Source organism: Megalops cyprinoides, chromosome 10, assembly GCF_013368585.1.
Source record: "Megalops cyprinoides isolate fMegCyp1 chromosome 10, fMegCyp1.pri, whole genome shotgun sequence".
Classification (NCBI taxonomy): domain Eukaryota; kingdom Metazoa; phylum Chordata; class Actinopteri; order Elopiformes; family Megalopidae; genus Megalops; species Megalops cyprinoides.
Genome location: NC_050592.1, coordinates 4,743,456 through 4,768,289, shown reverse-complemented (window position 1 = coordinate 4,768,289; position 24,834 = coordinate 4,743,456). Strand labels below are relative to the sequence as shown.

General features: G+C 43.2%; 1 protein-coding gene across 1 annotated transcript; it reads left to right on the top strand.

Annotated features, from left to right (window-relative positions):
• The first annotated feature begins 222 nt into the window (after nucleotides 1–222).
• On the top strand, nucleotides 223–22,088 carry oprd1b (opioid receptor, delta 1b). The gene is made up of 3 exons (XM_036539501.1): nucleotides 223–864; nucleotides 18,077–18,432; nucleotides 19,221–22,088. The coding sequence occupies exons 1-3, from the start codon at nucleotides 626–628 to the stop codon at nucleotides 19,748–19,750; spliced, it is 1,125 nt and encodes a 374-aa protein (XP_036395394.1). The 5' UTR covers nucleotides 223–625; the 3' UTR covers nucleotides 19,751–22,088.
• The last annotated feature ends 2,746 nt before the right edge of the window (nucleotides 22,089–24,834 follow it).

Sequence of the window (24,834 nt, the reverse complement as noted above, 5' to 3'; positions counted from 1 at the left end):
ACTCGCCTTTATAAACGGACGCTAAATCTACCGATTATTCGAATTGGATGAGTTTTGTTGTGGTGCGGAGAGATAGGAATAAAGTAATTAATTTTTGTGGAGCCTGATTGACATTCATATTTTTGATTTTCAGCCAACTACGCGGCTTTGACGTAGATAGAGCTCTCGGGTTTTTATAAGAAATCAAAGCAGACCGCGAGCGGCACAGCGTACCTGCTCCGAGACACAGCGCAACTTTCTGCGTAGTCCTCGCGCCAGTGCGCTCTTGCGAAAGGAGTACCTCACTGTCGCTCGAGACCACGGGATTCGGAGCTAGAGACTGAACCGCGTGACGAAGCAAATGCTACACAGTTGGTTCATCCTAATTTCTTCCTCTCCTTATTTTTGGACATTCTCGCGTTGGACGCTGAAAACCGGGGGGGCTTTAATTTCAATAATGACAACTACAGTAGATGAGCTGACCCAGACCATCACCACACCCCCTCCTTCGTTCCCTCTCGCGTTCTAGATCGGCTCTAACTCTCCAATCAAGTTTGCATCCTGTGACTCTGCCAGGTAGACTCGCTGATTGACTGTTCGGCCAAGTTTCCAGCATTGGGAGCGACCGCGGGCGCAAGCTGAAGCGATGGAGCTGTCCACGGTGTCCGGTGCTGATTTCGCGGACCTGTACTCGGTGATTCCTTTCAATGTCACCTTCCAGGAGGACCTGGTGAGCTTCATGCCCAACGGGAGCAACAACACGGAGCAGAGCCCGGTGAAGAGCGCCACGGGTATCATAATAGCAATCTCCATAACGGCCCTCTACTCCGTCATCTGTGTAGTAGGACTGTTGGGAAACATCCTAGTGATGTACGGGGTGGTGAGGTAAGAATAACGCTGTTTTAAATCTCGCTGCCTCTAAATGCGTAAAATATCACTCATACATTCCTGCCTACAAAGTCCTTGTCAATGAAATTGACTTAAAATCAGTTACGAAATAAGTTAAAAATAACGTACCGCTAGTAGTGAATTTTCCACCGGACAAGGAATGAAATAGCACGTAACGTGAACTTTTCACAGAGGAGATTGGCATTTTTGTTACGATCTTAATAAACGTTCACTTTAACAATTACCTTCAATGCCATTTTAAGAGTATACGTATACTCTGAGCACAAGTGCATCGGTATTTGGCCTTTTGCGGTCGGAGAAGCATTGTGACTGAGATTTAATGAAATATAACCTGCCATTCAATGTGACCGCCAGGGGACTTTTTATTCCCAGATGATGCATACCTAATCTGCTTTATACTGAAATATGTTAAAAGCGTTAAAAAGATCAAAACGGATATTAAAATAATTATTAATAATCTAAAGAGCAAAAGTAGCAACTATTCCAAAATCTACATGTTACACAGAGTGTCGGAATTCACACTACTAAAGTCGTGGTCATCCTAAATCTCGCATTTGTGGAACTCTGTTTACAGAATGTGAATACCGAAATCTTTAGGTGAGAAAAGCAATGATTTCCTGGAGGACCTGATACTTGCTTATCAACGCGAGCTTTCATTTTGTTCATTCATCAACAAAACTGCTGTTCTAATACGTACTAATTGCTACTACGCCGTAACACAGTGAACAGTGTGAACAAAGGTTCATACACATGTCACACCTATTTTGTGTCATCTTCAAGAGACAGGTGACGTAATCATTGCAAAAAGCTTGACTTTTACTAATTTCATCGAGGATAAGACAATATGCTGTAAAAAAATTAATCGGCGTCATCTGATGCTCATTGTATAGATATACGGAGAATCGCGTTTATGGATCAGCGAGAATGTCAAATTTACATGCTAAATACATATATGAGAACGCTTTAGGTTTAGAGGCAGATTCAGACGGCCCTCATTCACTGAACTGGCTCGAGAACCAATTAGTGTTCTGTTTTTGCTATGCTTTTATTTTTTCCCTTTGTTCAGTAACAAATGTGTTACATAACTGCGAACTGGACCAGAAGGCTGTCATTTTATTCACAGCTGGAATTTTTACCAAATGAGAGTGCTGCAAGCTTGGTTGCATTTCAGAGAGGGGAGTGAGAAGGTTATTACGGGCTCCTTATATCTGAATAATATGAGCATCACTGTTTTCAGACTTATTTCACAGACAGTCGAAACAACTTCAGCAATTCACCCTAACCATATACGCATTGAACGTATTCTGATGTCACTGAAAATACATCAGCTTGGAGACTTTAACAGTGCAGCGGTACCTCACTGACTAGTTAGGGTGCCGCTTTGAAACATTATGAGTTATTGCTGTTTATTTGCTGGGAACTTGGAACCCTTGTAAACGCAATTTCCTTGCCTCGGTGCCACACTGCCACCCATGCATGCGCAGTCTCTTTTGTTCGATGTCCCGCCTGCGTCACTGAGGCCTTTCCTTTGAACAGAGCTCAACAATTAGCGCACGTGTGGGCGTCCTATGTAGGCGTTCATAGAAGAACCTCACATGAGCGCTAACGATCATCACTCAGCTTTATCAAAGGACGCGTGAGCGCGCTCCAAAGAGCGAGCGTTTCTTCTCGCGAGGATCGTGAAACAAAAAGGAAATGTCCTTCCTTCGTTTAATGAACGCTTTCCCTCAGCGTGTCCAAAGCTGAACTGAGACTCAGATATGGTTTGTTTATACTCCATAAGTTAATGTTAAAGAATTTCAATTGTAAATATCAAATGGCAGCTGGGAAGAGCAGCTATTGATATCATTTTAAAACTAACACAGCTTATCTATTGGTCTGGGGGTTATGCATTTTGGACCACTATTCGTTACAATTAATTAATTGCAATTGTTTAGCTTTCATATGCCATAGAAAATCCGTAGACATTGGTATTCCTCTAGATTTACATCTGAATGAGGTGAAAGACCAAGAACTGAGGAGCACTAAATACAACGATACAGGTACATAGAGAAGACGTAGGCTAAATCACGTTGGAGATCCAACATCCAAGAAGTCTGGGAAATCTTTGCTCGCAGGCAAAACTAATGACGACCTAGGCAGAGATCCGCAGAAACATGAAACCTTCCCCTACGATTGGCATTACCATCACGTTGATTCGCGGGCTTGGCGGTTTGCGGTTAGACCTCTCTCCGGCGCAAGGGAATGCCTCAGGTGGTCGCGGGATATATGTCTCCCGTGTGCGCCACGGGACTGGAGCGGCCACTGCAACGAGAACATGGATCAAAGACGCCGAGCTGGAGAGTACGGCCGGGGATAATTACCCTTCTCCCCTAGAGAACGGTGACTCTGCGGCTGCCCGTGACAGCTGGTGTGTTGCCGTGCCGAAATTTTTCGAGGAGCTCTTCTCACTGTCCCACTGCTCTTAACGGTTACTCACGCTTTTCAACCCTTGAGCCGCCCTTTGCATTTCCCCCTTAGTGTTTCTGTAGGTGCTTTTGTTAACCGAAATATCTCGGCTGCTGAAGCGAGCGTTGCCATCACGCCTCTATTAACGCAATGGTCAGTTAGTAACCGATTGGCACATACGCAAAGAGTTATGCGTAGGTACATGTTATTGCTGTATTTTTAGACACAGGCACTCTGACAGCGCACTCCTTGGCAAAAATTTATGACATCTCGTTTTTGTGCGTTTGTTGCACCTCAGGCAGTGTTTAACCCTGTTGAGATGAAATCATAATTTATGAGGATATCACGGTCTATGCGCGAGTGACTCGTGAGATTTAACACTGGAACCTCGGCCATCGGAAACGCAACTGACATAAAATACCGGCACCGCAACTTTGCGAGGACTACGGTACGTCACGACCAATTAGGTTACACAGCAGGCATCCATACACTCAGAATCTTACCCTGAAACTGTGGGTAAGTAGAGCAGTATCCACCCAACTCGCACATACACACAACCACAAACTCCGAGCAATGACGGAGTCAGTAACAGTTATGAAAGACGACCTGTAAGATTTGTCATTTTAATAGTCACAGTCTCTGACACTTTGATGCCCATACGCACATAATCGTTAATACCTTACGCGTTAAAAGGGATTACGATCGGAGACTCAATTATCTCCAGAAAGGTGTCGCGGATCTCTGCTGTTTTGCTGTCAAATTACAAAATCAATCATGTACACACGTACCACTAAAATCCTTTTTAAACACATTACGGTATAGTGGCATGCAATATCGGTACTAAAATAGTGACGTCGAATCAGTAGTGGGGCGAAAAAAGCAACTCCACATTAGTGGAGCGCGCTGTCGGCCCACTTTACTGCGACTCGGGGGGATTTGACGATGGACACCCTCGTGGATATGGGAAATTAAATAAATTACTTACACAGAGCTTCTTTCTGTATTCAGTGTTCACTGTCGGATGACCATGGTCTCTGCTAATACTGCCAATTGTTGTAGTGATACCTGGTTTTTGCTGATGCACGTTTTTTTTTTCCGTTTGACTTGTTTTGTTTACGGAGACTGGGAAGATTGCCAAAGGGGAAATTTTAAAACAGATTTTTTTTTTTATTCTGATAAAGCTCTCATTATGAGAGCCCTAAAGTACAGACAAGAAAGTATCCCTAAACACAGCTGGTGAATGGATTTAAATGAAGAGTGAAACCTGAATTGCCTTATTTACCTTTCTAGATACCTCACCTTACCAGCAGTGTAGCATAGTGATAAGGAGCATGGCTCATAACCGAAAGGTTACTGGTTTGATTCCCTACTGGGGCACTGCTGCTGTACCCTCAGGCAAAGTGCTTACCCCAGAATTGCTGCGGTAAATATTCAGCTGTATGAATGGATAACGTGAAAACTGTAACCGATGGAAGTGGCTCTGGACAAGAGCATCTGCTATATTACAATAATGCAGATGTCCTGACAAAGCAGGCAGGCAGGCATTCAGGAGTTCTGCCCTGCTTAAATGATACGAGGGGCGAGCTTCCTTCTGAGGAGAACCCAGGGCGTACCAGTTTGAACCGAGTGAAAAAGCAACTGCTGGAAAGAAACCGAGGGGATGCATTTGTCTCAAAACCAGGGTTCCTAACAGGATTTAGCGAGGGGAAAACACAGAGCCTACTCACAGCGGCAGAGTACGGATTAGGTACACACTGGGCTTTGAGGCAGCTCAGATAGGGTTCTCTGTGAAAAGCCGGTAGAGTCTGACAGCGCTTATTACACAGCAGAGCGGAGTGTGTAGGAAAGAGGTCAGGGCAAGAGAGAGCCGTTATCTGGGAGGCTCTAACTGCCTTATTTTATATACATGTTTAAAAAAACCACAAAAGTGTGTCCTGAGGTATAAATGATAATCTACGGCCTGTACTATTTGTAGAAACTATCTGTAAATCAATGTAGATTAGGCCTATTGTGTTACCTTCTTTCACTCAGAATATGCTCATGCCGAGCTCACAAAACTTATTTCATTGATTTGTCAAAGAGTCACCTGAGATGCATATCTCTCTCTCTCTCCCTCTCTCATTAGCAGGGAGAACTGGTGGAGGTCGCAGTTCAGAATCAGAGAACCCAATTAATAGCTCAGATAATTGCAGAAGATAAAACATGCAATTAGCACCCTTACAAAACATCACAGTACCCAACATTGAAAAGTCACAGATTCATTGTAATCTGTGTCACAGAAAAAGGAAAAAAAAAAACAACAAAAAACGCTGTCCCTATGGTTTTTATTTCAGAGTCCGTCATGTCTGAAAAACGTCACAGCAAAGTCAATGACATTTCTGAAAAGCATGTCTGGGTACATTGTTTAATCTCTTATTCCGTTCTGCCTTTGAACAATTCTTCCATTAGCCAACATTAACAATGGCATCTGCATCAGACAACGCATCTCCAAAGAGCCTGAGTCACCCTTAAGCTCCGTGAAAGGAACGTCTTGGAACAAATCTTCACCTGAGGTATCAGTCCTCCTTTGATGGTAGCTTTTTTTTTTTTTTGATCATCTCAGAACAAAAGATCCAACGACATTAGCGCAAATCTATTATCAACCAGGCTCATTCAGCACAACTTTGATCACATTTCAGTAATTTAGTTTAACAAGCCGAAAGCTTTATAAGTGTCCTGGAAAATGTATATGTTCTATACGTACATATAGAAAATGGAGCCCAGCTGACCATCTTGTATGTCTTGCCTTATTGCGTGGAAAGCAGCTCAGAGGGCTGTCTCCACAGGACGACTAAACGGTGTACGTGCGGCCCTGCCTTGGGTGTTTGGTTAGGGAGGATCACTGAGCGCGGGGAAACTGGTGGAGAGAGCCGGGGGAGAGAGAGGCACGAGCGAGAGAAACACACTGCGGTGTAGATAACCAGGGGATGTAGGCGACGGCCTGACAGCCGGTTTTATCTCTCCTGTCAGTGTGCCGGGTTTAATTGAGCCTATCTATCTCCTGGAAATATTCCGTGCTCCGTGGATCAGGTGGTTAAAGGCCTGTGAGCGAAGGGAGCAGCTTAAAGTGTCTGTGAAATCAAGGCGTGCTCGCTCTGATCCTGCCATAGTGGATCCTCTGTCTCACTGCTCTCTGATAACAAAGTACAATAGACTTTGCTCAGTATGACTACATGTTTACATATATATTTTTTTTTTGTAATGTGTGAGATGTGAGAGAATTTCAACATGCTGCAAAAATGCCTGTGGCTTTTAAAATGCTTGGAGTATTTATAATTCTTCAAACATGCTTCATGTCCAAGAAGTTCCGCTTGCTCAGGTTAAATGCGATGCAAGCTGATTGGTGCAGCCACAGCCACAGTCAGAGTATACTGGCAAATTTAAGCAAGTTATAAAGAGCATACTAAGCTCATATAAATACCAGTAAAGTTCCTTTGCAATTTATCCAAATCAGTGTGCCCTAACCCAGGAAATTGTATTAAGGAAAATGTCTCCTGCCATGAACAGAGGTACAGTATACGAGCTAGACACTTCAAGGATGCAATTGCTTCGGCATAACCAAGGTCATGTGGGAAATGATATGGCAAAAAAGTTTGTCGAAAAAATTGTGAACTAAACTGGTACCTGAAACCATTTAGAAAAGTTGCTGCTAAATCTTCCACCTGTCTGATCCACAAGCGAATCCTATCATTTCCCTCAATCACCACGCTTTGTTTCCTAGTCTTATATAAACCAACACAATTACCGTTTTTCACAACAATGGCAACGTATGCATCGAATTAGTACGTCGGAGCAGAATTTCAAAGCGTCTCTTTGAAAATACTCTTCACAGAGCTTAAAATGAAGAATGGGAGGTCGGTGAACTCCTGCAAGACCAAAGAGGGCCCTTCACATCCTCACAACAAAGCACTCTGCTAAAAACCTCTTATAATGGGCTCCTCTCCGCTACCTCAGGTTAACAATGGAGCACATGAAAGTGTTTATCCTGAGTCCCCAAATTACAATGTCTCTAGTACAGAGAGCTAAGACATGTGTCAGTGTTGGAGGGGCGTCAGACACGAAGCCAAGAGGGCGGCACTTATAGCAGGCAGGGAAGGAAGTCCAGCAGAGGTGAAACTTGGTGACCCTTGCTAGGACATGTAAGGTGTCCCGGCTGATGACTCTCTGGCCTTATGAGGGGTACTTCTCAAAATGTCAAAACTAATCTGGGTGCAAAGCCATTTCCCTTATGGTAGATCTCACTGCCAGTGATTCTGTCCTCAAGAGAAAAGTACAGTAGGACATACCAGCTTAGTCTCCCAAGTGTCAACCTCTGACACGTGACCAGCGGAGTAATGTGGCAATATGAGAAGTTTTTGAGATTGTGTCACATACAATAATCTTTTACATTGTAACACAATATTACACTATATAATACACAATATAATACTGTATCATTGTCCAACAGAAAATTTTTAACAGCATCCTACTACTAAAGCAGACTTTACTATGACACAAACTACAGTAATTTAAAAAAGCTCACTTTTCAGGAGTTGGGCTCTTCAGCAATACACTGTAGTGTTGGTGACTCAACACTACTACGATGAAGGTTTGAAGTTCACTTGTGGTTTTGTTTTCCATTTTTTTTTTTGGAAATGTCTAATATTAACCTGTGATCCAACTCCAAACATCCCATATTGACAGATTGCTCATGCTTAGGCAATGTGCCAATGTTGGCTGTACAACAGGCTGTGGGTTTTTTTTTTTTCTTTTTTCTCAGTTTACCCAAAACACCACCCGTCATGTTTTACAGATTAGCTGATTAACCTCGACTCGTAGTCCCACCTTGCATGGGTCTGTTTTCCGTAGGATATATCAGTCATTCCAACAAGGCATCTAACTGAACAAGCATGAGCTTCAGGGAGATTTTTTGGGAACAAATCAATTGTTGCTGACACCTCCAGGCCATAGGTAATCCCAGAGACTATATTTGCCAGAGCATTCTATTGCTTTGTTAAAAGAGAGCCTCAGTCTATAGCTGTAAGGCTCCAAGACATTGATTAATTACCTGAGAGACCTAATTACCCATTTGGAAGAGGGTGGCGGACGGTTCTGGCTAGCCAGTCTCTTCATTTGCCATACAGAACTCTGCTTGCTGTGCGCAGCTCTCAGACAGTAACTAAGTCCTGTCCTAAAGTCAATAACAACAATACACCTTTCTGCTGTCGTGTTCTTCACTTTAGTTAACCTGGACAATCACAATGGAGGGTGGGGGGTGGGGGGGTTGGTCATTTCCAGGCTTATAGTGCCAGGAGACTTTCTGTGCTCTCCTGGGGCTTGTTGACCTCACACTGTATGTATTGCTCCAGCAGAGAGCTGGCCTGGTTCCTCAGAAGCAGCCTCGGCTGACCTCCGGTCCGTGATACGAATCACAGAGCACTTATATGGCCGGTCCCCTGTGAATCGACACTCTCCTTTCAAACTACACCCCCCCCCCCCCCCCCCCCCCACCCCCCGCTGTCATAAATAAGCTTGTCGAAAGTGGAAACCACAGCACACAGAGCACAGCATTCACCGTTTCTGTTTGCTCGCTACATTTGCCAGATAAAACGAAAAACGAAACACAAAAAAACCCCAGCAAGAAGCACCGCTGTATGGTGGATTTGTTTCTAAAACACAGAACATCGTCCCGCTTGTGTCTGGCACAGACTGCTTTGAGAAACAGCGACAAAGTCCCTCTTCCCGCCTCAGTGCTGCCAATTGTAAGTCATCTGGGATGTTGATCCAAGCCATTCTGACATTCCTATGACAACATGCAAGAGAATGTTAAATGAAAATAACTTTTTGCTACAGTGTTTTTTAACACACAAAGGAGCAAGTAGAGAGCTGGGATTTGTTAGCATTTTTCATAGCTTGTATACCTAAATAATATGATTTAACTTTATAACTTAAATGAAAAAGGGGGACAAACTGTGCCAAGGGCACAATTATACTTTCATAATAAAATATATATATAAGTTTTTCCAACTGTTATACCCAACTATGGTATGAGCAATTCACATGTAGGAATGATATTTGACACAGATCATAAGCCCACTCAATCAATTATAAAGTTACAAATGCATTACGTTTGCATTTTTAAAAACTTGCCGCTTTGATCCATAGTCCAAGGGATTATAATGAGCAGATTAACATAACATGGGAATCTGCTGAATATGGCAAATGTATATATTAAAAAAAGACACTGAGGAGAGATGAGGATGAATTAGTAATTTGGATAAATGGTGCTAGACCAAATCTCAACCCCATTTTTCTTAAGAAGAAACCCAGTTGCAGCCCTGTCTTTTTAAACCTTGTGACACATTATGGTGACTTGATTTATGGGAGAGGGTATCTAGATACCTCATTCTAACACCTGCATCCAGAGCCCAGGGGAAAAAGAGGTGTTTGCTCTCAGTGAACACTGTGGCTATCCTAATTACTATGCTTGATTTTTTGCACACATTAAACTGAGATCGTTGGAACAGTATTTGTCTCCCCCATAGTGCATGCATTACTCCAAGAGGAGATTCAATTTATTGATTAATTTGCTGGGCCGTCACAGTCAAAAAGCCTCTTCTTTAATTTTGCCTGGTTCAGCATAATTGCTTTTTTAAAATAAAATGGTTTAGCACAATTGCTTTCAAATATTTTTTGTCCATTTTGGAGAAAAAAAATCCAATTAAAATAGCGTAATGCTTTACCAGTTCACGGTTGAATTTCTTTGACTAAAACATTTCCTTGACTAAAATCAAAAACTCCTTCCACATCACCCTCGTTTTCTTGTTCACCTCCATCATTGCATCGCAGGTCATTGAAATTCACGTCAGACAGCAGCACTGCAACAGTCAGTAAACCAAAAAACAGCAAACATATTAAACAGCTGTTTAAATTACAGAACAGTTTTAGCTTTATAACCAAGTCATCAATGCAACTGTCATCCATGGTTCACAAATCAGTCTAGGAACAAAAATGATGTCTTCAATATTTCTACACTTATTCTTCGCATGTACATAACTTCAGAAAAAAAAAAGACAGGAAAAAAAAATTTGCCATGTTGTTTAACAGGCGATAATAAGTCAATCGATTAATCAAAAATTTGGAAGTAAAAAAAGTTTGGAAGTAGATGAGCTAAGATAAATTACTAGTGTCGCACAGTGTGTTTGGAACATATAAATATGCATGAGGGGTTCTGATGCAAATGCTTTAAATTCAGGGAACACAGTGAAGGGACCAGTTTAATGACCTGTCCTTTTTTGGTACATCAGCGCTGTCAGGAACATAATGAAAAGCCATGATGACATTTACAATTTAGTCACTTGGCAGATGCTCTCGTTCAGACCGACTTACAAGGAACGAGTACAAAGTGCATCTAATAAAGTTTCATGAAACGCGGAACATTCCGGACACAGAGAACCCCATCCAATCATGCATTAGTACCCTTACACAATGCGCGGGCAGCGAGTGAATACAAAGCTTCAATAAATACACAAGTGCTATGCATAAGAGCAGTGGAACATACCCTGCAATAACACTGGAGAAATTAGGGGAAGGCGAGTTGTGCCTGGGTAGTGGAGGCAGGATGGCGTCTGGAGTGGTGTCATGTGTGATGCCATAAAAGGCACGTGTGATAGAGAGTCCCATACGAAAATGAAATATATTGTAATATGCGGAGATGTATACTGTTGTTATGACTAGCTTCCTTGGCTTGGCAAAAACTATAAAAATGGCTGTAAAAGGAATAGCTAGCCAGTGCTGATAGTCTGTTGTGCAAAGTGTATGGCAAATCCCAATCTGTGGCGTGAGGCAGACCTCCCAGTCCAAGGTAGCGAAAGGTGAACCCACTGACACTAAGCATCTCCTCATGGGCCAGCTCTGTCCTCTGGGCTTCACAGCCACCGGAGCCGCGGCAGGGGTTTGTTCAGTTTCGTTTATTTTTATTTAAAAGTGATGGCACGACGGCAGTAGTCCAACGACCGGGTTCATGGAACCGACGGTGGAACAGATGACTCAGAAAATGCTGTCTTGTGAGTCCCAGTGACACAAACAGCACATACAAATGAGCCACACTTACAGTGAGCCGTTGTATATCTGCATCCCAACTTAAACAGGGTTTAAATAAACAACCGAAATCATGTAAACCTCTGAAAAAAACACTGTATGCTGGTCTCTCCAAACAGATTGCACTCAGCTAGTCCCGATGCTTCCATTTGGTTCTTGCCAAAAAAAAAAAAACAAAACGTGTGCACGTGTGAGAAGTGTGTGTCACCCTAATCCTGACATTGTTCAGCCCAAGAATATTCTGCAAATACATTTAAAATATATTATTGAGAAGCAGAAATATATTGCAACATAGCAAATGCCAATAATTTACACATAACATAATATGTTGACATTATTGACCTCAGAAGAGACGTAATCTTGTTTTCGGTTTTTGTCCTTGTCTTTTTTAGGGTGAAAGGAAAAAAATAAAAACTCCATATGCCACTGTTGGCAGAACAGGCTTTAATCAATTTCAAAATTGAAAGGGAAAAAAAAAACATGATTAAAAATGTGACGCAGAAGACACATCCATTATTTGGCCTTTTCATGACTTATGCACACGCAGCTGTCTACCTCTGTCTGATTCAAAGGCCAGACTCATCCGTGTTCCTTTCAAATCTCCAACCTGTTAGCAGTCCCCTCTTAAGAGTGCACCAAGCAGCCTGAGGATCTCTACAACATGATTCAGTGAACATGCATTACGCTGAATGCCTGTACTTCTAGGTTTAACGTTTCAGACTGTGTGCCATTGCTGTTACGGACGTCTGAGCTCACAAGAACACGTCCAGACACTGCATACTGATCCACTGCCAACAGAGCCCTTCCTGCTGGCTTGTTATTTTTCATCAGTTTCATTCAGATTTCAGTTTGTTGGTAGATTCTGTTTACCTGCCTGGTTTCTTTGGGATGTTGTCCAAAGGGGTAGGCTTCAATGAAACAAACATGCCAATCCCCCACACCCCCCCCCCCCCCCCCCCGCTCTCCTCCACCCCGCCCACCAGCAGAGCAGGCAGAGACACAGATGGGGCAGGGATACACAGTTTGCGCACACCCACAGGGTGCAAAAGACAACCATCTGATTACAGTCACGGAGCAGATGAATATTAATCACGGCCCCCCCACTGACATCACGTCAGAGAGATTTCTCAAACTCAAAGGCTGCTGAATCAGAAGCACTGCTTGTGTCTGCTTTTGTTTCTCCGTCTCACAGCTTGCATCTGGGGGGTGGGGGGGGGGGGGGGTGGGGGGACGGGAGAAAGTCTGCACAGGAAAATGACATCAGGTTGGAAAATAAACACCCTTCAGGTGGACATAAATCTCCGCAAATTAAGTATACTCCGATAGTGTCTGTGAACAACACAGAGCAGAAGGTAGCAATGTATTGTGCATGCATCTATGGATTCCAAAGTGTAAATACCAATTATGATGCATGGTGTATGTGTATGGTGTGTATAGCCGATAGGAAAATGCATGTACCAAGCCTAATGTCATTACATTCCATTACACTACATGATTGTCATTTAGCAGACGGTCTTATCCAGAGTGGCTTACATGCAGTAGGTGACAATTTCATCCATATACAGCTGGATATTTACTGAGGCAAGTGTGGGCTACGTACCTCACTCAAGGACACAGAAGCAGTGCCCCAGCGGGGAATCGAACCAGCAAGCTTTTTTGTTACGAGCCCTGCTCCTTACCACACTGCCACACTGCTGTCCCTACATATCATCCTGGATACATGCAAAAGATACAGTTGAGTAGTTAAGTCAAGACCGGATTGACGCCACAGAAACTGACTTTGCCGTTATCAACATAATTACAATCATTGAAGATGGACCTGCTGGATGTGTCCGGACCCATGAAGCCACGGCTCCCCACGATTTTGAGAGCGTTCTTAAGAATCGACTTCAACCACACACAAAAATGGCTAGCTAAAATCTGCACTAATCTATAACTGTGGTAAAAGAAACACTTGGAACCATTATAAATTCATACATTTAAACAAACAAAACACAGCAGGAGATTTTACATCTGATTTGAAAGTGATGACAAATTAAAGGCCAAACTAATGGCCTAACTTTGGCCTAACAAAAACTCACAAATACAGTATGTGCTTTTTGGGGGTAATGAGTCGCTGATTACTTTAAAGGAAGGTACATTTTTTTTAGTACCTGGAAGTAGAAGATCCATGATTAAATCTCTCTGGGGGGCCTCTTCTCTGGTATACGGATGTCTCAGGGATGCTGAGCTGGCTCACCCAAGCAGGAGTGTGGAATTACCTCTGATTAGATGTCTTTCGGAGAAAGCAGGACATTAATTGCTCCAAACGGCCTCTGTGTCCTCACACAAGATGGAGAGTGCCTCTGGGGAATGTGTCTGTATCACTCGTGATACAGAGTCAATTTTCCAATCGCATCTGCGCAGAACGCATTTCTCAGCCGTTATTGTCACCACCAATATTGTTCAATTTCATTTCCACCTGATGCTTTTGCGTCTCTGTCGTTTGAGGTCCTAGCTATTCATTGCTTTGATTTGTTTCCACACTTGACATGCAACTTTATTACTGTATACTGCATGATTTTTTTTTTCCCCCAGGAAGTTTTATAAAGATTTACATACTGAAGTACAACTAACCCAGATTCATCCATGTCCTTTGTTCTCCAAATTCAAGAGGTTAATATTCTGAGTGGGCAGCTTTAAATACTCAATTTGCTTAAAAAAAAAAAAATAGTAAAAAACATGCACACGCCCTTTGCCGGAGCACCGGTGTACTGCTGCAAAGAAACAGTGACTGAGAAATGTTGGGTAATAACTCCCCTTTCCCTGCTGTGAAACAGCACTTCTGACTGTGACTTGACATCTGAACTGAGTCGAGCAGGCAGCTTTGTGAGAGGAGCAGAGGTGTAACATTAACAACTGTCTGGAGAAGATTGAGAGGATAAGGGAGTCTAACCGCTTCTGACAGCAAGGTGACTTTCTTCCATTACTTCCTATTAGAAGCTGTCAGTCCGGGTGTCGCTGGGGACGATAATGAGGATGTTCCAAAAAAAGCGCCTCCCATTGGTCCGAGGCAGTGCTGGGGGAGGTTCTGCTTCATAAGCACAGTGATCCATGAAGGGCCTCAAGCATTTGGAATAATGTGGACAGAGGCTACTGCCAAGGGTACATTGAAGGAGCTGTGCATGATAAGCTCTTCTGACTGGACAATCCAGTCACCACAGACAGCAGAAGTTGAACAAATGTCCACATTCATCATTTCAGCAAGACAAACATCATTTTTACAGTTGTTTTTGGTGATTGTCTTAGTAGTCAGTGGCAGGGGCGCCAGAGTAGCATAGTGGTAAGAAACAGGTGTTCAATACCAAAAGGTTGCTGGTTTTATCCCCTGCCGGGACACTGCTGATGTACCCTTGGACAAGGTACATAACATGGAATCACCTCAGTAAATATCCAGATGTATAAATGGGTAACATGGGAAAAGCTGTAACCTAGGTAAAATGACAATTTATTGTAGTCAAATTGTGTTCTTGGAGCACTAAGATTTCATGAAGCACAAACACTTGATTTTGATTTTGTGCATCAAAGTTAAGAACAGATGTTTATTGGATCCAGGCTGTTATTATTATTTATTTTTTAGAGTTTTTTAAGACACATTGCTGTGTATAGGGCCTCAGGCTGTGGAGCGGAGTTAACTACACAGGTAATAGGTCAAAATCATCCACATGGGCATGTTGAGGAGAAGTCTGCTTTTATCAGTCAGCAAGCCTGTGAGCTTGGAATGGCAACGAGGCTTTGACATTTGTCCCATTCAGTATCCCCAGCACCAGTAGCAGAACTGAAAACTCAGTTCACAATATCCAGAAAACATGAAGGAAAGTTTGATTTTCTCGACTAATCGAGGGAGCGTGGTTGTCCGTTCCAGCTTATCTCAAACTCTGAAAATCCATTATATCTGGAAACGCCTGTGGTTTAACAGTGGCTATCTGTTACAGCCAGTCAGAGGAAACACTGGCTGCGTGTCCTGTGCTGACAGCGTCATGTGTTCCTTTCAGTTTACCAGATGAAATCCAGTATGGCTGTCAAAACCTGTTGTGAATTAAACGTGCAGCAGCAGTGAAATGTGCAGCATGCGAAACGAATAAAAAAAACTAAGTTCCTGTGGTGTTTTTCCCAAAAGCAACAAAATGGTGAGCACACAAACACTGCAGACACATAGTTTCAAATTCAAAATAATATCACCCATCGCACAACACACACACACACGAACACGTGTGCATTTTCGGTTCATAAAACGCATTACTTATATGAAATTAATTTCACATAGCAGCTGATTGAGCTAGCCCTGAGGGAGCACCTCATTACTGAAATCCATCTCATTGCATTTGACGTGTTTCTTGAGGTCTTAATGAAGAATACCCATAAGCATCTCCCAGAAGGTAATTCAATAAAGGACCTGTTTATTGTTTCTCTTACTCATTAATTCTGCGGCGTCCGTAGCCTCTTGGCCTGCTCTTACAATGAAAATTTGTGGGGTTAGACTAGGAGCACCAAAATTAATTTGCTTATTGTCTCCCTTTGAGTAATCTTTTCTTAATAAGGAAATAGTAGTAAATAGTATTTAATAATACAAATAATAATAAAAAATAATTTATTAATAATAATGTCATCACCATGCAATTCATATTTTGACAGAAAATGTTAAAATTTTGATGTAGTCAATAAATTAAGAAAATTACACTGTCAAAGACTAATTATACGAAAAAAACAGGTTAAGACTATATGTACATAAACCTCTACAATTGCCGTACATATTTATTTTCTTAGCTACTCATTCAGTAGCTGTGATACACAGGGTGGTGCAATGTTATGAAAATCGTTAAGAACTCATTTCACCAGAGCAAAGTGAATAAAGAATTATTTTCCAAGGTAGACAAGCTATCTAGACTCTATATGGATTTTTATTTTTTCCAACCTAAATAAAATGAACTTGCCTTTGCACCAGAATCATTCTCTGTAACGAGGGTCAGAAAACTACATAAAGGCAGAAAGCAGCTACATAATAACATGGTTGAAGCCAACTACGTTAGCTATCAACAAAGACAGATGCAATAATAGCTAGCTACTTTAATGGTTTCTTTCAATGTGCATAACACCATAAGAAGGTCTAAATTACATATGAAAGAGTACTTTCTTGCCACCAGGTAATAAGTGCCAGCTAAGTGGAAAACCAATTTACCACAAAGCAGCATGAGACATTCGAAAAATTGCCTTCTATCTCCTGGATATACCCCTCCATCCAATTATTCTGTTCCTGCTAAACCGATTTGGGGATGTCCATGCCCTCCTTAGCCCACTGGTCAATTACTGTGATTTAAAGGTGAGATCCCTTAGATATTTCATGTCCAGCCACTCAATTGTCACATCTTCAACTTCAGTCGTCAAATCTACAATGGCCAAATGGCTGCCAGTATGACTAACGTCCACAGAATTTGATTGACAGAAACCGGTGCTCAGCCATGTCTTTGTCGGTAAACAAAAATGTTGAACATTCTAGGTTGCTATGGAGACATACGTAATGTTGTGCTTACTGAGAATGAAAGGAAGTGTACCTTTGATAAGTTAACCGTGTGAACTGAAATAGCAAATAAAATAAATGAATAAATAAAACAGGACAAAATATTGTGTGTGAAAAGTAAAAATATTCCATCTGGGATATTCACGTTTACAGAGTCAATACTATAAGTAGTACTGCTGTTAAGGGAGAGACACAATCTCAGCAGCTCAACAAATGAGAAATGCACAATAATATGAAGAACAGTGCACTCTCAGTGGGTGTATATTCAAATCAGATACATTCAAAATAAAAATTAATTCATCACAACCTTCTAAATAATGAAAACCTAATTTAAAGGTGGGATTCATGGGTCTGGCTTATTTGAAAATGTTTCTGAAACATTACTTTTGAAAAGTCTTCTGAGAATGTCAGGTGGGTTTAAGACTTTTTAAAATGTCCAGCCACTCAATTGGTCTCTTCACCTCAGGAGTAGGTGGGTCTCTTCACCCCAGGAACTGTCAGGATCGGAGATCGGGACCACAGGGTATACGGATCCAAGCGTTTAATCGGAATCGGCAGGCAGTTCGTGGTACAGGGACAGGCAGGGTTCGAAAACACGGGGAAGCAGTCCGGGGGCAGATCCAGAATCGGTAGTCGGGGCGGGCAGAGTCAGGAACCAGGCAGGCGAATGGCGTCAAACAGATCCGAATCGGCAGGCAGAAACAAAGTCAGGAATCAGGCAGGAAACGGCGACAGCAAACAAATCACGGGAACTAATGCGGGGACGAGACAGGAAAAATCACTGAAACGAACTAGCAACAAGACAGAGACACGCAGGGAAGATATAGGGCTGGGGTAACGAGGCAATGGGATGCAGGTGAGCAGGCAGGCAGGTGCAGGTAATGAGGGGATCAGGTGGGCGCAGACCAGGCAGGGAGCGGGGCGGGGCTGGAACACAAGGGAAAGAAAAGCACAGGTACGGGGAAAAACAAAAACACTGCGGCTTAAGGGGGCGGAGCCCTGACAGGAACAGTCCCTCTTTGCTGGTTTAGCTGCACAGTGAATACTCTCTCCCACCTTGTGCAGATACACCAAGATGAAGACGGCCACCAACATCTACATCTTCAACCTGGCCCTGGCGGACGCCCTGGCCACCAGCACGCTGCCCTTCCAGAGTGCCAAGTACCTGATGAACACCTGGCCCTTCGGCGAGCTCATCTGCAAGGTGGTCATCGCCATCGACTACTACAACATGTTCACCAGCATCTTCACCCTCACCATGATGAGCGTGGACCGCTACATCGCCGTCTGCCACCCGGTGCGCGCCCTCGACTTCCGCACGCCCATCAAGGCCAAGATCATCAACGTCTGCATCTGGATTCTCTCCTCCGCCATCGGTGTGCCCATCATGATCATGGCCGTTACCAAGGTGACGGACAAAGGTGAGGGTGAACATCTGTTGGTGGTGTAGCTTGTATGCCCTAGTGTCTATCAGCTTCTGTCTTGTGAAAGCTGAAGTAAATCATTTGAAGCCTCGCCTTGAGTGGAAACTGAGTTTTACAGCCCATCGTCGAACATAACTGTGTCATTAGCCAATGATGACTGGGAGCCCACAGTAGCAGAACAAATTGGCTTTGTTCTGTCAGGAACAGTGAAGGGTATGTCACCAGGGGTTACTTGTCTCATCACCCTCAGGTACCTTGTGCTTCATCAGGTGCCTGTGAGTTGCTCGGATGCCATCACTGGAGTAGCACCTTGATTCCAACATGTGCCCACTCTGCTTTAGCACACTGTGTGACTTGCAGTGTAAAAAAATAGCTGTTGATCTGTTGCGCGTTTCTATCAGAGGACTGCATTTGTCGGCTCAGTTTTCCGACAAGAGAGCTGTCATGTTGAGACAGACCTACTACCGTATGCAATTGGTAATTCCAAAATGGCGCTGCATAACAAAGCCGACTCATTATCAGCCTTCATTTTATTAAAATGACAAAAGTAATACAGTGTGTGTTTGGTTGTAGAAAGGATTCAAGAGCAAGTCTCCTCCTTTCAGAGCCAACCACCAGTAACAGAGAGAAATGTTGTTAATTCTTCAAATTCTTCAAACAAATTTGTATAAATTGTTTCAACTTGAATGGATACATTTCTGTGCTTTAAGCTGCTCTGGTTGAGTGTGTCTGCTAAAAGAACGTAATGTAATGTAAAGTATGAATGATTTTTTTTTTCTCTCCAGGTAAAACCGTGTGCATGCTGAAATTCCCAGACCCTGACTGGTACTGGGATACCGTGACCAAGATCTGTGTGTTCATCTTCGCCTTCGTGGTGCCCGTCCTGGTCATCACCATCTGCTACGGCCTCATGATCCTTCGCCTGAAGAGCGTCCGCCTGCTCTCGGGCTCCAAGGAGAAGGACAAGAACCTGCGCCGCATCACCCGCATGGTGCTGGTGGTGGTGGCCGCCTTCATCATCTGCTGGACGCCCATCCACATCTTCATCATCATCAAGACCCTGGTGGAGATCGACCAGAAGAACCCCTTCGTCATCGCCAGTTGGCACCTCTGCATCGCCCTGGGCTACACCAACAGCAGCCTCAACCCAGTCCTCTACGCCTTCCTGGACGAGAACTTCAAGCGCTGCTTCCGGGACTTCTGCCTGCCCTTCCGGTCCCGCATGGACCAGAACAGCTTCTCCCGGGCCCGGAACGCCACTCGGGAGCCGGTGTCGGTCTGCGCCCCGTCGGAAGCTGGGAAGAAGCCCGTATGACTAGACATGGACCAGATGCCCCAGGGCTCCCGCTCGCGGAGGGTCCAGCAGGACCTGCAGTCCGAGGTCACCCAGATCTCCACCACCGAGTTCTGACTCCCCCCCTCTCCCCGGGGAGTGGCCGCGGGCTTGCCTGGACACTGCTGGAAACAGACATAACCCCCCCTACTGCCTACCTCTATACAGACAATTTCCCCTGTTCCTCCCACTGAGGTCTGAGGAGTTATGGCCGAGCATCCTTCGATCCTGCTGCGAATAAGCGCGAGGTGTCTCGGACTGCAGCGTGCATTCTCTTGAGTGATAAAGACCGACGTTAAATTCTCACTTTGCACACTGCTCTGGTAGATATAGAGGTCAAGCTTATTCTCTATGTGGAGGCATGGAGGTGGTAGTGGGGGATGATGTGGGTTGCTAGGGGCAAATGGTCCAAAAACAGTTAAATGCTGTGGATTTTGACATCATCAGCTTGGAAGCATACCTAAAGACACAACATGTCAAACACATTTTTTTATGTGACTTTACTCTTTTAAAGACTAGTAGCATTGAGTTGATGTGTGATTAATTCCTCCGAAAGGCAAACAGGGTACAAATGAAGTCAGACACCGCAATGGAACAGATGGTCTCAGCAACAATTCAGCATTTAATAGGATCTGCTGAAATGAAGAATGAAGGCTCTCTAACATCTCTGTCACAGCTTATGTTTAAATCATCTTCAGCATTTTTAAGTCATCAACTGTGCATGTCTGGAATAAGAGGTACAAACAAAACAAAACAAAACAAAACAAAAACAAAACACAGACGCCTGTTCAAACGACGTGATTTAAGATGCTGAAGACATGGACTCTGAACTGACTGGATTTGACAGCGCACAGTTACGACATACTTCACCGCACAGCTCGGCTACGTCGTTCTGAAGCGAGCAGGGCACTTCAGCATCCTTTCAGAGTGTCGCCTGCCGCCAATTCTCTGCCCTGCATCCTCGTTTACCTCCTGTGCCGGACGGCGAAAACAGCGAGGGAGGAGGCTGGAGGGTAGACGGAGCACCCCTGCTCTGAAGTGACGGAGGCTGACTGCGAGACTCAGCCTCTGCCAGCGAATCAGCTGCGTCGGAAAAAATCAGAGGTGCGAAGACATAATGATGTTGACAAGGGCAGTCTCTGACACTCTGAGGTTGCTCTGCAGACTGGTGCCACGCTCCTCAACGCAACGGACGCGCAGGGGATGAAAATTGGAATCATCCAGCTGCCGGGGAGCAGGAAATGAAAGAGGAATAAAAGTTTGCTCTTTGCTGAGGTCGGAGGCACCGGGCTGTGCCTAAAGGATGACTAAGATCCTGATGCGGGAGTCTGGGAAAGATAGGCCTCAGTGTCACCCGGCTGACAGAGGCTTAGGGACAGCTTCTTATCATCCCCGACGAGACGCGGTGGTAGGAGATTCGGCAAGCACACAGCGAGCTTGCTTTTAAAACCCACGTGGTGAAAGCTTGAACTGTGCGTTACCTCAACCTCAGCGACCCCTTGTGACGTCTGCTGTGGTCAGAGCAGAGTCCTGCTGTGCAGTTCCAAACTACAGACATGTTTTGTAAATGGTTCTGGGATGTCTTATCGGACACCTGGGGGCTACGCTTCACACAGTTTAGTACGTAATCCATTCACAAGATAAACTGGAAATGCACTCAAGAAACAGTCTAACTCTGTTACCCTGCAGAACAATATGATTCAAGACGTTATCACTTCTAAGCCTTTGGATACTATTCATTGGTTACAAGGCATTACAAATACCATTCCTTTGACCTGCTGTCATATTCAGAAGATGAAAGCTTTCTTTTATGTAGCAAAGCCACTTCATATATTCTGAATGCACCCTTCTTTTAAAGAATGTAAAAGTATATACATATGTCTGTGTTGTGGGCAGCACAGCAAGACAAATAATCAAAGCACACACCTGTCCAACTTCACAACGGGACAGAGGCAAAGCTGCACAGAGCAATGTTATTGGCCTTGAACCAATCGCGTTTATGGTCCAGCATCATGGGCCCTGTGTTGCTACCCTCACCGCCACAGGTTATAACGCACTGTGCAATTGTACACCACTGGACGACACAACTCCCCATTCCCCATAAGCCTCAGAATGTGAAGCCAGTAGCCTGCAGCCTGAAGTGGAGCAACACTCATAACCGTTTCTGCTCGTCCTCATGGGGACGCTCGGACTCTCTCTCGAGACACACACGCACGGACGGAAACAGGCGTGGAGCCCCCTTAAGATGAAAAGCTCCCGACAAGGCAAGTCAGCCACTTAATTCCCTGGCTCGACCTCAGACCTGTTTCATAAGCACCCAGATCACTCTACCAAACTACGCTGTGCGATTTGGGACATCGCTCCAGTACAGAAACTGGGAAATGAGTGGTGCCCTTTGTGAACGTTTAATGTACTCTCATTGGTTGCGATTTGGACAGAGGGGAACTCTGGAGGCGAAATGCCAGTGCTCTGGAGAAAAGGGACAAAGTGCCAAACAGTCTGTTGGAAGTGAATTTGATACATTTTCTTAACCCGTTCTTGTAAATAATACCAAATCAATCTAAAATATCGCTATAATTGTTTCTGTTTTTATTCTTTTTGTTTGTGCTGGTAATAGCAATGAGTCTAGGGAACTGTCTTCGGTATGATAATCTAATCAATATTATTTCTTTTTCTGATTTTTTTTTTTATTTACAGTTTTGTGATGTATATTCTGGTGACTGTGTTGATCAGTCATCTGGTTATTCAATATTCATATTTTTCCATGTTGCTGGGTAGGAAATGTGATTTAAACTTGAGAAATAATAAAATGTTGTAAATATGTATATTCTTGAGGATGACTAAGATTGGCAAGTGTTGATAGTTTAATCAAGGCCATTGAAGTTACCCACTGACAAATGAATAACCAAAAAATTTTAGAAAAATTTATGGCATCCATATTAAGACATGCCTCATTCTGCATAGATTTCAGCATTACAGATTTTTACTCACATGCCTCAGGTATCAGGATTCCACAGCTAATCAGCATTTTACAAAACAGACCAACCCATACGATGTTCAGGGTAAAATGTCGTCATTGAAAAGCCTGTCAGCTGTATAATCAGCAATTTGGAATTTTAAAAAATGCCTTCACTACAAATCCAAAAGACATCTAAGACAAAATGTCCTTGCCCACTATCCCTCCCTCATTTTACAAACATTGTTACTTTACCTAACTAGTTTTCCAGTTTGATTTTTGATACAAAGGATACAATTTGGTACATTTATGACCATACTCCTACATGCAGTTAAATTCAAGATGACTGAGCAGCTAAATTGTATACCTGTCCTTACTCAATTCTTGACCTCCCCGCTAGCTAATTTGGCAATTGACAGCTGTTGACAGTAAGTTATAAGAGCTAATTACACAAGCTTCATTAGTCTAAGCAATGAGTTTAGCTAATTTGATAAGAAATGCAGTCAAACCAATGAAATGAGCGAGAACAATAACAATTTCAAAATGAAGCAGAGAGAAAGGGGTGACTGCATCTGTTTTAGCTGACAGCAATTTGTTCACAGGAACTTAAATGATAGTTATTTAGACTGAGGAAGTTTGGAGAAGGAATGACAGAGTTTCTGATAGGCCTAGGTCTTTCCTCCATTGTTGTGTAAGCTGATGGGTGACTTTTTTTTTTTGGAGAATATCAGGGAAAAAAAAAAAACATCTGAAAGCATTGGAGGTCTGAATCATGCAGGTAGGAGGGCCCGATGCAACATTTAAAGAATGAGGCACGTCCTAATACAGAAAACACACATTTGACTTGTATTGGCTTGGACTTTGTTCCCAAACACCCTCAAGAGTTACAGAGACAGTGGATTGTATGTATAAAACCTCAACATGACACTAAGCATACCACTGTTTAGCGATACACGAAAGTATACATTGGGAAAATTTCCAGCTGCTTGGGAATATTCTGTCAAAGACATAAAGGTGTAGATGAGAAATATATTGATGATTCATGTCAGTTATATGCCATCAAGCAATTCATAAAGGAACACGGCTACAATGTTATGGTTAATATTTAACAACTGGACATTGGTTTAAAATGTAAAAGTGGTCTCAAACGGGAGAGCAGCGAGAAGTTAATCTTGTGCAAGTAAATAGGACGCAGGCAAAGAATGTGTATTTTCCAGATAATTGGTCATTTTAAATAACACTACCTGGAAAATGATTATAAATACGTTCAACCGTGATTATATTGCAGTACATTTGTCAAGATAAGCACTGTTGCTGACACGGTGCCCAAACCATGACGGTTCACTTCCGCTCTGAATGCAGTTAAATTCAGCATTGCAGGCTGGGAATTGTAACAGGTGTTACTTTATTTAAGGCTGAAAAACCATGCTATTTCCATACTCAACATCATCGTTTGATGATGTCACAGAGAGCTTTATTGTTGTCTCGGCCATGGCACTGTCTGCACCACACATGGTAACACTGAGCAAATATTTTTACCTAATGCTTATTTTTAAAAGTGATGGGGAAAAAGGGCTTTGGTGGCTGGACAGTGCAGGGATTTCTGCACACAGCCCAATGCTTTTGTAAAGCTTAGCTGGAAAAGAGGGTATGTTTGGGAAAAGTAGGGTTAATGAGAGTTCTACTGTGTTTTTTTTTTTTTTTTATTTATTCTGACACTACACAAGGCTTTCCAGACATTCTTACTAAGGATTTCACGAGGGATTAAGACTTCACTAGGAACAGACTGCATGCTGACTTATCTTTAAGACATTAGAGGGGAAATTCATCTTACTATTTGGGTCACAACAGCGAACAGAAATGGTGTTTGAACCATGCTGCAACAAGCCATCTAAAGGACAAACTGTGGATGGGTTAGTGTTGTGACGGTAGAACTTATGGTTAAGAAAAAGGCGAGCAGGTTAATTTAGATTTGATTTGGAAAGACTGTGATGTATCAGCTTACTTGTGCCAGGCTGTAAATAAGGAGCTCCATTCATTCGAACTTCACTTCCTGTCTGTCTCCAGGAAGCAGATGCATCATAGTTCATCTCTACACACCTTAAGTAAC

Coding starts and splice junctions, on each gene's coding strand:
- oprd1b (XM_036539501.1), top strand. CDS start 626: ATGGAGCTGTCCACGGTGTCCGGTGCTGATTTCGCGGACCTGTACTCG. Junction 865..18,076: donor GTGATGTACGGGGTGGTGAG/GTAAGAATAACG, acceptor CACCTTGTGCAG/ATACACCAAGATGAAGACGG. Junction 18,433..19,220: donor TACCAAGGTGACGGACAAAG/GTGAGGGTGAAC, acceptor TTTTCTCTCCAG/GTAAAACCGTGTGCATGCTG.